This window comes from Hyla sarda, chromosome 1 (assembly GCF_029499605.1).
Source record: "Hyla sarda isolate aHylSar1 chromosome 1, aHylSar1.hap1, whole genome shotgun sequence".
Lineage (NCBI taxonomy): Eukaryota > Metazoa > Chordata > Amphibia > Anura > Hylidae > Hyla > Hyla sarda.
This window is the reverse complement of record NC_079189.1, coordinates 576427301-576444668: the sequence shown is the minus strand read 5'-3', so window position 1 is coordinate 576444668 and position 17368 is coordinate 576427301. Positions and strand designations below refer to the sequence as shown.

Genomic DNA, 17368 nt, shown 5'->3' with positions numbered 1-17368 from the left:
CCCTGTTAACTTCACGGGATCACCGGACCTAAATAGACCCCTAAATCCGGACGGATCTCTGCACAACTCCTAATTCTATTAACCCTTGGGTAAGTCAATGCTCCGCAGCATCTGTCAATCATTGTTGAGCTGTATAGAGACTGTATTATTAAGACTGTTGCTGTTAATTGGATGTACCGTAAGTACTTCAGTAAAGTTTATGCAAGTTCAAGTTCATCCCTATTGTGGACCTTCATTCATTTAATCACGCACCTATCGTTTTTAGGAAGGGTGGCGATAGGCCGAAGATTTACCTAGGCGTATGAACCCTCACCCTGGTGTCACGAGTGACAGGGGTTAAATTAACCCCTCATATACCTAAGCAACACCCCCACTGTATTATATCCCCCCAAGGGCTACCACAGCTACTTGTGCTGGGACACCACAAAATGTACATGTTGATTGGGTTGGGGGGGATAATAGAAAAAAACATTATAGAAAAAAAAAAAAAACTTATACCTACCTACCATCCGTCCGGTCCCCTGGTCTTCTCACTTCTTCCTGCTTCCAAGACTTGCACTTGATGCAAGACCTGCCGACTCAGCCAGTCACATGCTACAGCAGTGTCCACTCTTGGCCAGTGATTGGCTGATCTGGCAGGTCCTTATCTTGTAAGCAAGAAAAAGAACTGGTGACTGGACAAACAGGAGCTGCAGGGGAGGTAAGTATTTTAATTTTTTTTTGTTTGTTTTTTTCACTCACCCCAGCACCATATTAGTTTGTTTGTTCTACTTTTTTATTTTTTAAAGTCAAACTTTTTGAAAGAAAAGGAGTATGCTTAAAATTGCCCTTTTCTGAGCCCACAATTCTTTTCCCTGTGTTTCGTATATGTAATTTTTTAATAACTTTTTTTATTTCATTTTTTTATTCTCATAAGTAATGTAACCAAAAATGAGCTATTTTGGACTTAAGTATTTTTTTAATGTTTACTTTGTAAACGTTACAGGATCAGTAACATTATATTTTAAAGTTCAAACATTTACGCACTTCAAATATTTTCTTATTTATTTTTTTACATTTTTAAATTTTGTTCAATGGGAACAGGGGGTGATTTAATTCTTTATTAGGAGAGGGTCAATCATTTTTAATAACTTTCTATTTCTTTTGTATTGTTTGTTTAATACATATATAGCTCAAGAACTGTCTGCAAAATTTCCACCTGGAAATTTTTCAGGCAGATTTTCAGCCGTGTGAACCTAGCCTTAGGCTATGTTCATACGGCAGAATTTCCGTGCGGAATTCCGCATTGAAATTCTGCACTGAGATTCCGCAGCAGAATTCAATGGGATTCCGCTGCGCTGTTCATGTAGCAGAATTTCCGTGCCTGATTCTTCTGGTGCGGAAATTCAAATTCCAGTGTCTGAAGAGAAAAGACATGTCTATTAGACGGCGCATTCCCCAGCGGTCCAATAGTTGGCATGTTATGAGATTTTCCATATGGACATTGCCATGTAAACATAGCTTTAAAGGGGTACCCCGCTGCCCTGCTTCTGGAGCTCCGCTCTCCATTGTTCCGAATGGCTGTGTGCGGGCTTCCGTGTTCAGGGCCGCCCCCTCGTGACGTGACGCCCGCCCCCTCGTGACGTCACGCCCGCCCCCTCAACGAAAGTCTATGGGAAGGGGGTGCAACGGCCGTCACGCCCGCTTCCCATAGACTTTCGTTGAGGGGGCGGGCGTGACGTCACGAGGGGCGGCCCTGAACACAGAAGCCCGCACACAGCCATTCGGAACAATGGAGAGCGGAGCTCCAGAAGCAGGGCAGCGGGGTACCCCTTTAAAGCTATGTTTACACGGCAATGTCCATTCGGAACAATAAACTTCCGGACGCTGGCGAGCGGAGCTCCGGAAGCAGGGCAGCGGAGTACCCCTTTAAAGCTATGTTTACACGGCAATGTCCGTATGGAAAATCTCATAACATGCCAACGCTTGAACCTCTCGAAGCAGGGCAGCGGAGTACCCCTTTAAGAGGAAACCAGAGGACACTCACGCAAACACTGGGAGAACATACAAACTCCTTGCAGATGTTGTCCTTAGTGGGATTTGAACACCATGCAGTCACGTGACCAATATTTAGGCTCATTCTGTACATAAACAAATCACCAATAGCGGCAGTAAAATATCCATCAATGTTTTCCAACCAGGGTGCCTCCAGCTGTTGCAAAACTACAACTCCCAGCATGCCCGGACAGCCAACGGCTGTCCGGGCATGCTGGGAGTTGTAGTTTTGCAACAGCTGGAGGCACCCTGGTTGGCTGAGACTGCGGTAAATAATAATAAATAGTTTCTAAAAGTTTTTTCCCCCCTATACACATGGCTATTGTTCCTATACAATCGGCCTGTGTCATAGACAGTTGACTTTCTCTACCGAGGGCCGGAGCAGAGTGGAGAGTTGTCAGACTAGTTTTTGCTTTCCAGCCCTTGTGCTTCTATTGGATTACTCCTTTTATTGTTTACTGTATGATAAAGTGTAGCCTTGGAGTCATTCACTGCTCGGCCTGGAGAGTACAAAGGTGCGTGGGACTGCGGTAGTGTCAGTGCGTGGAAGTCCCTGGGAATATTTAGGCCTGGACACATTCAGGGATTATTTTGGATTCAACATTTTTCTCTTTTGTGTTATACGATCAGTGAAAGCGGGATTGTTGTGGTCTTTTTGGCATGTTATGTAGCAGAGCTTTGATTCTCTCTTTCCCATGGGGTCCTATTTCTACATGACTTACGGTCAGTATTTTGAATCTGTGTGAAAGGTAGGATGAGTAGAAGTCTAATTCTTTGCATTAGGTTTCTTCTAGGATTCAGTCCTGGCTATGACTTATGAAAAAATAATGCAAAATAATGGGCAATTCTGAGCAATACGTGAACTGGACCTATGGGGTTGGGTTGTGGTTGAAGTTTAGTAGGTCTTACCTGTATGTACATGTAAAAGCACACATTGCCAACGCAGCTCTGCTACATATATGTATATGTGTGTGTGTGGTAACGGGGTGTAATGAGGGCAGATGTTGTTACCCTAGGGGCAGATAGCATTAACCACTTGCATTCGTGACGCCAGGACATGGTTTATCCTCAATACCACCCGAAGGTATACCGCTAGATCCTGGCCTGGGCATGGGGGAGGGCAATAATGACTCCGACACCAAGTTACAGATAACTGTAGCTTTACTGAGTGTAGACAGATGGTAAAGTCTATACAGTTCAGCCAGGACCCAAGGAGGTGACCAGTGACTCAGAGACCTTAAGGGCTTGCTGGGACTTTTAGTAGAACTGGACAATTTAGTGCTGACTTGACAGATGACAGGGACTGACTTGACTTGACTCATAAAGCTGTGACTTTATCTTACTTGACTTGATGGTGGCTGCAGGACTGGACTTTGAGGTCTCCAACACTCTGGACAGACACACTAGGCGACTGCACTGGACCTCAGCAGAAGAGCAGAGCTCAAAGAGAGAGAAGCTCCACCCAGGGTTTATATAGTTAGTACGGTCGAAAAAAGACATATGTCCATCAAGTTCAACTAGGGAATTAAGGGGTAGGGGTGTGACCAGGGGTAGGGGTATGGGGGAGACTAGCAGGGAGCCCATAGGTCACTCTTGGGATCACCTGGTCACTGGTACCTCCTGGGTAACAATCGCATGACAGATCACATGGTATAACTCTTAAGGCAACATTACATTTTATAATACATTACAATGCGGAACATATGTACAAGGGGGAAACAAGTACTAGGGGCCCAGGGGACAATGAAGGGAGGCTGCCAGACAGGACAGCAAGGGTACAGGGGAAACACCTCCCGTACTGGGCCACCACGTGTGTATATACACGATGGTAATGGTCAACATACGATGGTAATTCGTTCCAAACGAGCCATCGTTTGTTGAATCCATCGTATGTTGAGGGATTCGTGCAATGTAAAGTATAGGAAGCTGTACTCGCCTGTCCCCGCCGCTCACGATGGTGTCCCCGCCGCTCGCGATGGTGACCCCGGGCCTCCGCTGTGCTCTCCTGGTCTTCTCCGGTCCTCTGCTGTCTTCTCCGGTCCTCTCCTGGTTTTCTCCGGTCCTCTCCTGGTTTTCACCGGTCCTCTCCTGGTTTTCTCCGGTCCTCCGCTGTCTTCTCCGGTCCTCCGCTGTCTTCTCCGGTCCTCCGCTGTCTTCTCCGGTCCTCTCCGCTGTCTTCTCCGGTCCTCTCCGCTGTCTTCTCCGGTCCTCTCCGCTGTCTTCTCCGGTCCTCTCCGCTGTCTTCTCCGGTCCTCTCCGCTGTCTTCTCCGGTCCTCTCCGCTGTCTTCTCCGGTCCTCTCCGCTGTCTTCTCCGGTCCTCTCCGCTGTCTTCTCCGGTCCTCTCCGCTGTCTTCTCCGGTCCTCTCCGCTGTCTTCTCCGGTCCTCTCCGCTGTCTTCTCCGGTCCTCTCCGCTGTCTTCTCCGGTCCTCTCCGCTGTCTTCTCCGGTCCTCTCCGCTGTCTTCTCCGGTCCTCTCCGCTGTCTTCTCCGGTCCTCTCCGCTGTCTTCTCCGGTCCTCTCCGCTGTCTTCTCCGGTCCTCTCCGCTGTCTTCTCCGGTCCTCTCCGCTGTCTTCTCCGGTCCTCTCCGCTGTCTTCTCAGGTCCTCTCCTGGTCTTCTCCGGTCCTCCGCTGTCTTCCGCAAGGCCTTACTGGGCCTGCGTAGCGACGTCATTCCTATTGGATGACGTGCGCAGCAGCGTATTGACGTCATCGGAGAGGGCCGAGAAGACACCGGAAGACCAGCGCTGGACCCGGAGGGCACCCCGGAGCATCGTGCAGGGGTAAGTAATACTCACCACACCACACGGGGAACATTAAGCTGCTATCCGGCAGCAGCTTAAGCATTTTGCGCTGCTGGATAGCACTTAATGCGATGGCGCCAACATAAAAAAGCATCGTATGTCGATTTCATCATATGTCGGGGCCATCGTAGGTTGGGGGGTCACTGTAGATAGATTGATAAAGATAGATAGATGGATATAGATAGATAGTTGAATGGATTTAGATAACATAGATGGATATATAGATGGATGGATAAAAAAAAGTCCAAAGAAGCAGCACATCCACCCAGAGTCAATGAAAAGTATACTGGTGCACGCAGTCATAGGAGGCTTGGTTAGGGACTCCAAGTTCAACACAGTGCTGCGTTTTTTGTTTTTTTTTCTACTAGATGGATGGATATAGATATGGATAGATATAGAAATAGAAGTGATAAGCAGCACTTCCAAAACAGTAGGTGTGGTGCAAGCCAGTCTCTGGGACCCTGGTGTTGGGTCCAATTTATACAAAAAGAAAGGATGACTGCAGCACTCAGTAGTAGCAAAAAATCAAAAAAGTGACTTTATTCCAAGAGCAAGGAGGTGTGACGTTTCGGTGTTCTCACAACACCATTCTCAAGCCATTGGGCTTGAGAATGGTGTTGTGAGAACACCGAAACGTTGCACCTCCTTGCTCTTGGAATAAAGTCACTTTTTTGATTTTTTGCTACTACTGAGTGCTGCAGTCATCCTTTCTTTTTGTATGGATAGATATAGATATGGAGATAGATAGATATCGTATATGAGTGTTTTTGCTAATGGTTTTATGTACATGTTATTTCAGGGGTGTGTCATTTTGTTTTATTATATTTCATTTGATAGTATTGCAGGGTATTGATGTAGGGAAGTGAAGAAGAACTTTTATTCCTGAATGGCTCCTTGTGACCACTGGGAAAAGAAGACAGGTAGATCTGCAGAGAGAGAGAGAGAGAGAGAACAATTTAGGTAAATGGAGGCAGCAGCACAACACAATCCTGCACTAATGTCATAAGGTTAGCGCCATATCTCAGAGAATTATCATGTACAAACTGTGTTAGCTCTGCTGCCCACAAGGTATATAGGGAACTGTCATTATCCTGGGTCTGATAAGTTATTCAGATTACTACCTGCAGGGATTTAGCTCAGAATGTAAAGACAAATCTATCTATCTATATATTTCATATCTATCTCATATCTATCTCATATCTATCTATATATTTCATATCTATCTCATATCTATCTCATATCTATCTATCTCATATCTATCTATCTCATATCTATCTATCTCATATATATCTATCTCATATCTATCTATCTCATATCTATCTATCTCATATCATATATATCTATCTATCTCATATCTATCTATCTCATATCTATCTATCTCATATCTATCTATCTCATATCTATCTATCTCATATCTATCTATCTCTCTATCTCATATCTATCTATCTCATATCTATCTATCTCATATCTATCTCATATCTATCTATCTATCTCATATCTATCTCTCATATCTATCTATCTCATATCTATCTATCTCATATCTATCTATCTCATATCTATCTATCTCATATCATATATATCTATCTCATATCTATCTATCTATCTCTCTATCTCATATCTATCTCTCTATCTCATATCTATCTATCTCATATCTATCTATCTCATATCTATCTATCTCATATCTATCTATCTCATATCTATCTCATATCTCTCTATCTCATATCTATCTATCTATCTATCTCATATCTATCTATCTCATATCTATCTATCTCTCTATCTCATATCTATCTATCTATCTCATATCTATCTATCTCATATCTATCTCATATCTATCTATCTCATATATATCTATCTATCTCATATATATCTATCTATCTCATATCTATCTATCTCATATCTATCTATCTCATATCATATATATCTATCTCATATCTATCTATCTATCTCTCTATCTCATATCTATCTCTCTATCTCATATCTATCTATCTCATATCTATCTATCTCATATCTATCTATCTCATATCTATCTATCTCATATCTATCTATCTCATATCTATCTATCTCATATCTATCTATCTCATATCTATCTCATATCTATCTCTCTATCTCATATCTCTCTATCTCATATCTCTCTATCTCATATCTATCTATCTATCTCATATCTATCTATCTATCTCATATCTATCTATCTATCTCATATCTATCTATCTATCTCATATCTATCTATCTATCTATCTATCTCTCTATCTCATATCTATCTATCTATCTCATATCTATCTATCTATCTCATATCTATCTATCTCATATCTATCTCATATCTATCTATCTATCTCATATCTATCTCATATCTATCTATCTCATATCTATCTATCTATCTCTCTATCTCATATCTATCTATCTATCTCTCTATCTCATATCTATCTATCTATCTCTCTATCTCATATCTATCTATCTATCTATCTCATATCTATCTATCTCATATCTATCTATCTCATATCTATCTATCTCATATCTATCTATCTATCTCATATCTATCTATCTATCTCATATCTATCTATCTATCTATCTCATATCTATCTATCTATCTCATATCTATCTATCTATCTCATATCTATCTATCTATCTCATATCTATCTATCTCATATCTATCTATCTATCTATCTATCTCATATCTATCTATCTATCTCATATCTATCTATCTATCTATCTCATATCTATCTATCTCATATCTATCTATCTCATATCTATCTATCTCATATCTATCTATCTCATATCTATCTATCTATCTATCTCATATCTATCTATCTCATATCTATCTATCTATCTCATATCTATCTATCTATCTCATATCTATCTATCTATCTCATATCTATCTATCTATCTCATATCTATCTATCTATCTCATATCTATCTATCTCATATCTATCTATCTCATATCTATCTTATATCTATCTCATATCTATCTATCTCATATCTATCTATCTCATATCTATCGATCTTTAATGACGGGCAGCAGTAAATAACTTGTATCTCTCTATATTACCAGTCTATGCAGTTAGAAGTGTCCTGAGGGAATAAACCTCCATGCTGCCCCCCTTCCATACTGAAGGCCATGATGCCAGGCGTTGTGCCGCCTGTTCTTGTTCCGTGCTGACACTGTGCCCTGAGAATCTCTTGCCATGAAAATTCTCCTCATAAAAAATCCAGTCTGTGCAAGAAAGACCTTTCTGTTGTGGGACCTTGTAAATATTTTCAGTAAACAGAGAGCGCGCTCTTTTCTCCACATACTCGGGTCTTGCTGTGCGGGCTGTGTTGTCTATACAGCGGGGTTAGGAGGGTAAATTATACAGTAAGTGACTGGCAGACGGTAATACAATAGTCCTTGGCTTTGTTTCCTCAGCTCCAACTTACCCTATGGATATATAAAGGTGGTTGTCGCACCCAGGCCCCCAGAGCCCCCTATGACATAAAAAAGGGCGGCCCCCTGTCATAATGTTGGGCGGGGAGGGGGGGCTGTGAAAGATTTTACATTCGGGCCTAACACTATGCTTTAAGATATAACATACCTTCCAATCTTTCTTGTTGCTTCGCCTTTTTCCCGCCTTTTTATATCCTAGTGCTGAATGATTTCTTGAGAATTCTTCTTATGTTTCGAAGTGGGATGAATGGGGAGGCAGTCTGCTGTATAGCTAAAATGTTCCGGATGTCTCCCGGATCCGAAGAGACAAGGTTACTTGCAATGTAAACTTCTTTATCCTACATAATAGAGGATGGAGGTTATAGAATGGAATTCTGATAAATCTATATATACCCAGGGTAGAATGTGATCTATTCGGACAGGATGTCCTGATCTGGTTGTTCAGCTCCTTCTCTAGTTCCCTTCCCTGCCATTCACCAATTGAAAGGCAGACCTGATACCCATCTCAGTTGATCTAGGTAAAGGTTAAAGGAGTACTCTAGTGCAGAGTATTCCTGCTCCGTTCTGCCCGTGCTGCAAAATAAATGAAAATGAACCATCACTCACCTCCCTGGGTTCCCGCAGAGCGCCACTACAGCTGTTCGGTCCTCCGGTCCATCCTCTTCATACTTCCGGGTGTAACGAAGCGTCACATGGCGCTCAGCCTATCACCGGCCGAGGCAGAACACCGCGGCGGCCGGCGATAGGCTGAGCGCCATTTGACGCTTCGTTACACCCGGAAGTATGAAGAGGATGGACCGGAGGACCGATCAGCTGTAGTGGCGCTCCGCGGGAACCCAGGGAGGTGAGAGATGGTTCATTTTCATTTATTTTGCAGCCCGGGCAGGACTGAGCAGGAATACTCTGGACTAGAGTACTCCTTTAATGTATCATGGAGACCTTTTCTTTAAAGGGGTACTCCACCCCTAGGCATCTTATCCCCTATCCAAAGCAATATAGCACGCAGCACCCACCGGTTACTGCTCCGGAAGCGCTGGAGGGTCTGGCTCCCAACCACAGGGACGGAAGATCGTGACGTCACAACCCCGCCCCCCCCCCCCCCGTGTGACATCACGCCCCGCCCCCTCAATGCAAGTCTATGGGAGGGGGCGTGATGCCGGAGTACCCCTTTAAGCTTGGTTATTTTTGCATTCATTCCCTGTTTGCTCCTTTGTTTGTCGCATTATTAATCACAAGGCAGCATTCTCTAAACACAGCTCATTCCCACTAAATGTCCCAATAAAGATAAATATGAATATGACAAGGGCATGAAGATGAAAGCTGGAGGGACTGGTCAGAAGTAGAGATGAGCGAACTTACAGTAAATTTGATTCGTCACGAACTTCTCGGCTCGGCAGTTGATGACTTATCCTGCATAAATGAGTTCAGCTTTCAGGTTCTCCCGTGGGCTGGAAAAGGTGGACACAGTCCTAGAAGACTCTTTCCAGGACTGTATCCACCTTTTCCAGCCCACGGGAGCACCTGAAAGCTGAACTAATTTATGCAGGATAAGTCATCAACTGCCGAGCCGAGAAGTTCGTGACGAATCAAATTTACTGTAAGTTCGCTCATCTCTAGTCAGAAGTGATAATATCACTCAGGGGTAGGGTTGCCACCTTTCTTGCCAAAAAATACCGACCATACTCATTTGTATAATTATATATGCGTGACATCACAGGGGAAATTTTGTCCTATTCCGACCCCCATAACATCATTTTATTTCTCCTTATACAGGCCTGTATGAGGGCTTATTTTTTGCACCTCAATCTGTAGTTTTTAACAGTATCATTTCTGTTTTGACGTGACTTTTTGATCACTTTTTCGTTATTAAATTCAAGAGTTGCAGTTAGTTACTAACTACAACTCCCAGCATGCGCTAATGCAGCCTGTGGCTCAACAGCTGCCACAAATGAAAACTACAACTCCCAGCATGTATATAGTATAGGTCAGTGTTTCCCAACCAGGGGTGCCTCCAGCTGTTGCAAAACTACAACTCCCAGCATGTATATAGTATAGGTCAATGTTTCCCAACCAGGGGTGCCTCCAGCTGTTGCAAAACTACAACTCCCAGCATGTATATAGTATAGGTCAATGTTTCCCAACCAGGGGTGCCTCCAGCTGTTGCAAAACTATAACTCCCAGCATGTATATAGTATAGGCCAGTGTTTCCCAACCAGGGATGCCTCCAGCTGTTGCAAAACTACAACTCCCAGCATGCCCGGACAGCGAACGGCTGTCCGGGCATGCTGGAAGTTGTAGTTTTGCAACAGCTGGAAGTTCTCTGGTTGGTAAACATTGGTATAGGTTATGGTGCAACATTCTGGGAGTTGGTGGATTGGTTGGATAAATACCGGCCATATTTTTAATATAAAGATACCAGCTGGGTGGCCAAAATACCGGCCGTGCCGGTAAAATACCAGCCAGGTGACAACCCTACTAAGGTAGCAGGACCAGAGCTCAGAGACCAGATCCAGCCACCCCGCCTGAGACAGGATGATATTTTGTCTCTGGAGAGAGGGAGGAGTTAGAGACCTGCTGAGACAACACCACACTGACAATAAGAGGACCACACAACTTCGTTAGGAGTGAATAGCACAAAAACATGCTGAAGCCAGTACAAATTGTGATAACACTATATAATTTAGAGACATATAAAAAGTATTGATCATTCGGCTGCCTATTGTTTACATACAAATTGTTCACGAGTATCAGCTGGGAGAAGTGCAATTTTAGTGCTTTCTCTTTCCCTTTTGTGTCACGTGACCTGGATGGACTCATAATGGTCTCATACATATTGGCCCTGATTTACTAAGAGTGTTGTGTAGGTTTCTTTGTGGGTTTTAATTCCCTACAATTTATTTTCCAAGGTATTTACTAAGGTTTCCCTACATTTTCCACTTTCCCTACACTTTGCTCTTTTTACACATGTTCTGATCTGTCAGGTTTTCCTCAGTTGAAATCCACCACATTTTCTATGTTGTTTTTTTTGTGAAAATTTCGGGAACACGCCCCTTTTTGGTGACGACGGCCACGCCCCCTTTTAAGGATTTTTTTTTTTTTATCGAAATGGAGAGTTAGTCTGTCTTTTTTCACTTCTGGCGCAAATTCTGGCGCAGACAGAATTTCTGGAGCAATGCGCCAGAATCTGGCGCACAACCCGACAGGTAATGTCGGGTTGGCAATAGTAAATGAGGGCCACAGAAAGCGGAAAGAGAAGCGCAGAGCCATGCAGACGTCACCCGCAGGTCACATGTATCGTCATGTAGAGATCACTACTGCCTTATTCACTTGTTTTCAACATGGTAGGCCGTGGTTCACATTGGGAAACTGAAAACTGGTACTGTTTAATTTCTTAATACAGTGACCCCCCCCCCCCCCCGACCTACGATGGCCCCAACATACGATCATTTCAACATATGATGGTCTCTCAGAGGCCATCGCATGAAGGCAGCATTAACATACGATGCTTTTGTATGTTGGGGCCATCACATAAACGGCTATCCGGGAGCGCAGACTGCTTCAGCTGCCACCGGATAGCCGTTTACGGGGCCCCGTGAGCTCCAGTGATAGTTACTTACATGTCCGCCGCGCTCGGGAATGTCCTCTTCGGGATCCCCTGCATCGCAGTCGCTCTCCATCGTCGTCATCACGTCGCCGTGCACGCCGTCCTGTTATCCAGTAGGAGCGGCGTGTGTAGTGACGTAATGGCGGCGATGAGGAATGACGATCCCAGCCGACAGAGATGTTCCAGAGCGGCGGGGACACCCCGGGGACGCGATGGACAGCGACATCCAGGGCAGCAGTGACGGCGGGGACAGGTGAGTATAACGTCCTATATTTCACATTGCACGGATCCCTCAACATGCAATGGTTTCAACAAACAATGGTCCATTTGGAACGGATGTTGAGGGACCACTGTATTTTATTATAGCATTAAGAGCTTTATTTTATTAAATACAAAGCTCTGAATTCTCTGCTTAGAGAGAGAAAAGGATCGGACATCTAGAGATTCAGCATGCCCGATTCCCTTTTTACCCAGTGTATTAGGGGAGGGTCTGGACACCACCGTACACTGTATATGTATATTTATATGTACTAGTTCAGCCTTTTGCTTTTGGAAATGTTACCAGCTAAAGAGGTATCTGTCACAGGGAACCAACCCGGTTAGGGCTCCAGGGTGAACACTCCATCCTATGGAAGGTGCCCAGCATATGGAAGTGTTCCTAAGCAGAAGACCACGGGCCATGAAAAGCAGGTCTCTTAGTCTTATATATGAATTCAAAAAATTACTAATAAATATCATTCGTTATGTTGTCCTGTTATCTTAAATTGTGAACATTTTATTTTGCCGTGTCTATGTTATCAGGTCACAACCAACGACATTATGGTTCCACTCCCTGGAGATTTTTGACACTGCTAAGTGGTAATCTAAGCAAATATGCACAAGACCCTTCTACACAAGTGTTTCTTCTATAGAATCCTTATATCACGTGTTGGCACCATTTGGTACTTACCAAATTTTTGACAAGTGTCAAAGGGTTCCATACAAATTTTAGCATATAACACACCAATTTGTATGTGACATGCCAATCACATAATGCATTTAAATGTGCATATGACCTCTTTCATTACACCCAAATAAATGCTATTTTAAGACCTAATCCCCTAAAGTCATACCAAACCACTCCTAAATATATGCAGACTCCTGAAACGCGTAGGCCCTCTAAACTAATACATACCCCAGACCCTGTAAACGAAACAAACTCTAGACCAGACCCAAAACTGGATTCTCCATCCTTAAAAAAGACCCCCTAAAATTTGTTCCAGCACCACCCCCTAAATTTCGCCTGGTTTACTGCCTCAAGCACGGAACGGTCTCAACCGAGACTCATAAACAGTAAAAACGGAGAAAAAAAAAACCCAGCAAGATCAAGATATCCAAAGGCTTTAGAAGAACGGAAAGTGCCAATACATGTAATACCAATAGGTTTCATATGCTGCCATGCAGTCATAATGGTCATGATAAGAACTGTGTGATAGCAGCTGAAACGCGTTGATGTGAACACAACTGTTTTTACAGCTCTGTCTGTATTGATATTTTTCGGGCTAATAAAGCCTTTGGATATCTTGACCTTGCTGGATCTTTTGTTTTGTTTCCCCAAAACGAATACAGACCCAAGACCTATAAAACTAAGGGTTTGTTCACATGGGCTCTCTTTGCGCTGGCCCTGAATCACCCATTGACTTGAATAGGATCTTCAGCACTGAACCATGCTGAAAAAGTAGTGACATCACTTTTTTCAGCAGGTTTCCCCCACTCCTATTGAAGATAATAAGCAGGGGTTTTTGGTAGTAACACTGCACTGTTTTGGAATGCGCCATTTTCCACATCCAAAACAGCCCTCTTAATGCCTGTGTAAACGTACACTAATACAGGCCCCAGACCAGACCTCTTAACTAATACAGACCACAGTCCAGACACAAACAAATAATAATGTAGCCCTAAGTCCAGACCATCTAAACTAAAACATACCTGCAAAATTGACACTAATGCAAATACTGACCCAAAGACCCTTCCTTACAACTAACAGTCTCCAGACCTCATAACTAACACAGACCATAGATTAGAAATGAACACAAACCCAAGTACAGATCCCTTAACCTATAGACCAGACCTTCTAAACTAATACAGACCAGATTCTTTTAATTAAAACCGACCATAGACAAGACATTCCAAATTAATCCAGAACTCTGATTAGACCCCTAAAGTAATACAGACCACAGAAGAGACCCCTAAATTAATAGACTACACACCAGAACCCTTAAAGGGGTATTCCGGCCAAATACATCTTATCCCCTAAGGATAGGGGATAAGATGTCTGATCGCGGGGGGCCTGCCACTGGGACCCCCCACGATCTCCGTGCAGCACCCGCATTCTATGCAGGGCTGCGTCTCCAGTCTCAGAAACCTCTTTGTTTCCGGGACTGGAGACGTTAAGCCATGCCCCCTCGTAACGTAATGCCACGCCCACTCCATACATGTCTATGGGAGGGGGCGTGAGGTTTTTGAGACTGGAGACATGAATGTGGGGAGACATAGAATGTGGGGAGACATAGAATGTACGGAGATCGCAGGGGTGTCCCAGTGGCAGGCCCCCACGATCAGACATTTTATCCCCTATCCTTTGGATAGGGGATTAGATGTATTTGGCTGGAATACCACTTTAAACCAAATTAACCAAACCCCTAAACTAACAGACCACAGACCAGACCCCCTATAGTAATATAGACCACAGAACAGACCCCTAAATTAAGACTTCACACCAGAACCCCTAAACTAATAGACCACAGACCAGACCCCCTAAAGTAAAACAGACCCCAGACCACACCCCCTAAACTAATAGTCCACAGACCAGACCTCCTAAAGTAATAGACCAGATTTTCTAAACCAGACCACATACCACATCCTCTATATATTAACTCATACTCAATACTGACCCTCTAAACTAAAATTGACCCCAGACCAGACCTAAGTTGATACAGGCCCTCTAAACTAATACAGACCCCCACCCCACCTGACTTTCTAAATAGATAAAGACAAGGCCAGATCTTTAAATGGAAAAAAAAGACCCCAAACCAGACCCCATAATCTGATACGAACCTCCAGACCTAAAAAAAAATAATACTCCAGACCCACTTAACTAATACAGACCCCATACCAGACCCTGCTGATACTTCCCATTCCTTTCTCTTGCAGTCCTCCTTAGTCCTTAGACACCACCACAGACAATGCGTTGACCCCATCCCTGAGATTTTCCGTAATACAGGACTGTAGGAAACTCATTGGCTGTTGTACCGTGTCTGTCCACATGACTTTGCTGTGTGCATGAGCCCTAAAGCTGAGGGGTGTAGCCTAAGGGAGCTGTAATAGTGCCCATATTGGTTGTCACCCAGCAGAAACAGTCCTGATGGAGAAGTGCCGTTTGTATCCACTTGACAAAAAAAAGACGATTTGAGGTCTTAACCTTATTATTTTTTATTTAGTATGAATGATATAATTGGGTCTGTCATTGTTTTGTTATACTAATGATTCCAGGGCTGTCATTGATATGTTCTCTCTCCTGCTCGAGACCTCAATGATCTCCCTGCTATCTATAGATGTCTATTTTTAGGTCAAAATTACTCTTAGATCTCCCTAGTCACCAATACACTTCCACCCTCTGAGGTCACTGCCGGGATCCCATTACAGAGCAGCCACCTCGGCTTTTGTCACCTGATCTTTGTGAACGTAAAAGACACCCCCCCCCCCCATTAAATATGTACGAGAACCTGACCTGATTATATCGTCAGTCACAAATCAGTTTTTTAAATTTCTTATTTATGTATTTATTTTTAACTTTTTAGACGCTCAACCCAAAATGGAATGAAGAATTCTTCTTCAGAGTAAGTAGATTTTTCTTTCTTTTTTTTCTTTCTTTTCTTTTTTTCCCCCTCCTCTTTTATCCAGTTAAAGAAGTATTCCAGTAAAAAAATATATATTTCTTTTCATGTCAACTGGCTCCAGAAAGTTAAACAGATTGTAAATTACTTCTATTAAAAAATCTTAATTCTTCCAGTACTTATGAGCTTCTAAAGTTAAGGTTGTTCTTTTCTGTCTAAATCCTCTCTGATGACACGTGTCTCGGGAAACGACAAGTTTAGAATAGGTTTGCTATGGGAATTTGCTTCTAAACTGGGCGGTTCCCGAGGCAGGTGTCATCAGAGAGAACTTAGACAGAAAAGAACAACCTTAACTTTAGAAGCTCATAAGTACTGAAAGGATTAAGATTTTTTAATAGAAGTAATTTACAAATCTGTTTAACTTTCTGGAGCCAGTTGATATATACAAGAAAAGTTTTTTCCTGGATAACCCCTTTAAAGGGTTACTCCACTCCCCAGCATAGGGAACATTGAGTTCCTTAACGCTGTATGCGGGCTTCCATGTTCACTCCCGCCTCCTAGTGACATCACGGCCTGCCCCTCAATGAAAGTCTATGGGAAGGGGATGCGACGGCCGTCACGCCCCCTCCCACAGACTTGCATTGAGGGGGCAAGACGTGACGTCACATGACGGGGCGTGATGTCACGAGGGGGAGGGCGTGAATTCGGAAGCCCAAACACAGCGTTCAGGAACTCAATGTTCCGAACGCTGGGGAGCGGAGTGACCCTTTAAACAGATTTGTAAATTATTTCTATTAATAAAATCTTATTCCTTCCGGTACTTATAAGCTGCTGAAGTCGAGTTGAGTTTTTTCTGTCTGATCACAGTGCTCTGGCCGTTGAAGCTGTAAAGAGTGAAGCAGTGCTGTAGCCTAGTGTTACCCCCCCCCCCTCCTATGCACCATCTCCCGTCCTGTATATGTTATACGTGAGTATTCTTCAATAAATAAATGAAAATATAAGAGCATGGTGAGTGCCGACTTCATTTCTTCTGTCTCAGGAACTGTCCAGAGCAAGAGAGGTTTGCTATGGGGATTTACTCCTGCTCTGGACAGTTTCTGAGTCAGCAGAGAGCACTGTTGTCAGACAGAAAAGAACAACTCAACTTCAGCCGCTGATAAGTACTGGAAGGATTAAGATTTTAAAATAGAAGTAATTTACATATCTGTTTAACTTTCTGGAGCCAGTTGATATGAAAAAAAAAATGTTTTCCACTGGAGTACCCCTTTAAAGGGTAATAACAGAGTGAGGAGGCTGTAGCTGCTGTTTCCATTGCCTTTCCATTGTGTTTTGTCCATTAAGTCTGTTTTTAGAAAGTCAATTGGCTTAGCAGACAAGCGTAATCTCCATTGTCTAAGTGCTGGGTAAGTGCGGTGTAAAGTAGAAGTCTCTCTTTCCAGCAGCGGTAATGGATTGCGCAGGCCCGCAGCAGTAGAGGCGACACACACATCTGCTCCCTATACAGACACAGATAGAAAGGGCAAATGTCAAAAATAAGGAAATGAAATTCGGTTCATTGAAAATCTGTCAGGGGCTTATTTATAGTCTGTAGGACAAATAGGTCTGCATTGGAGCTGTGAACGCAAAACGGCAGG

General features: G+C 43.4%; 1 protein-coding gene across 6 annotated transcripts in view; it reads left to right on the top strand.

Annotated features, from left to right (window-relative positions):
- NEDD4L (NEDD4 like E3 ubiquitin protein ligase) overlaps positions 1-17368 on the top strand; it is a 365727-nt gene that overhangs the window by 201469 nt on the left and 146890 nt on the right. For 3 of the 6 annotated variants that reach the window (XM_056544621.1, XM_056544679.1, XM_056544630.1), the window contains one exon: positions 15699-15737. The exons of 2 other annotated variants lie outside the window; for them this stretch is intronic. In XM_056544621.1, coding sequence (XP_056400596.1) covers positions 15699-15737 — 39 coding nt within the window. Of the gene's footprint in view, positions 1-2631; positions 2758-15698; positions 15738-17368 lie in introns of those variants that run through there. One more of the 6 variants, XM_056544664.1, reaches the window with a different exon arrangement.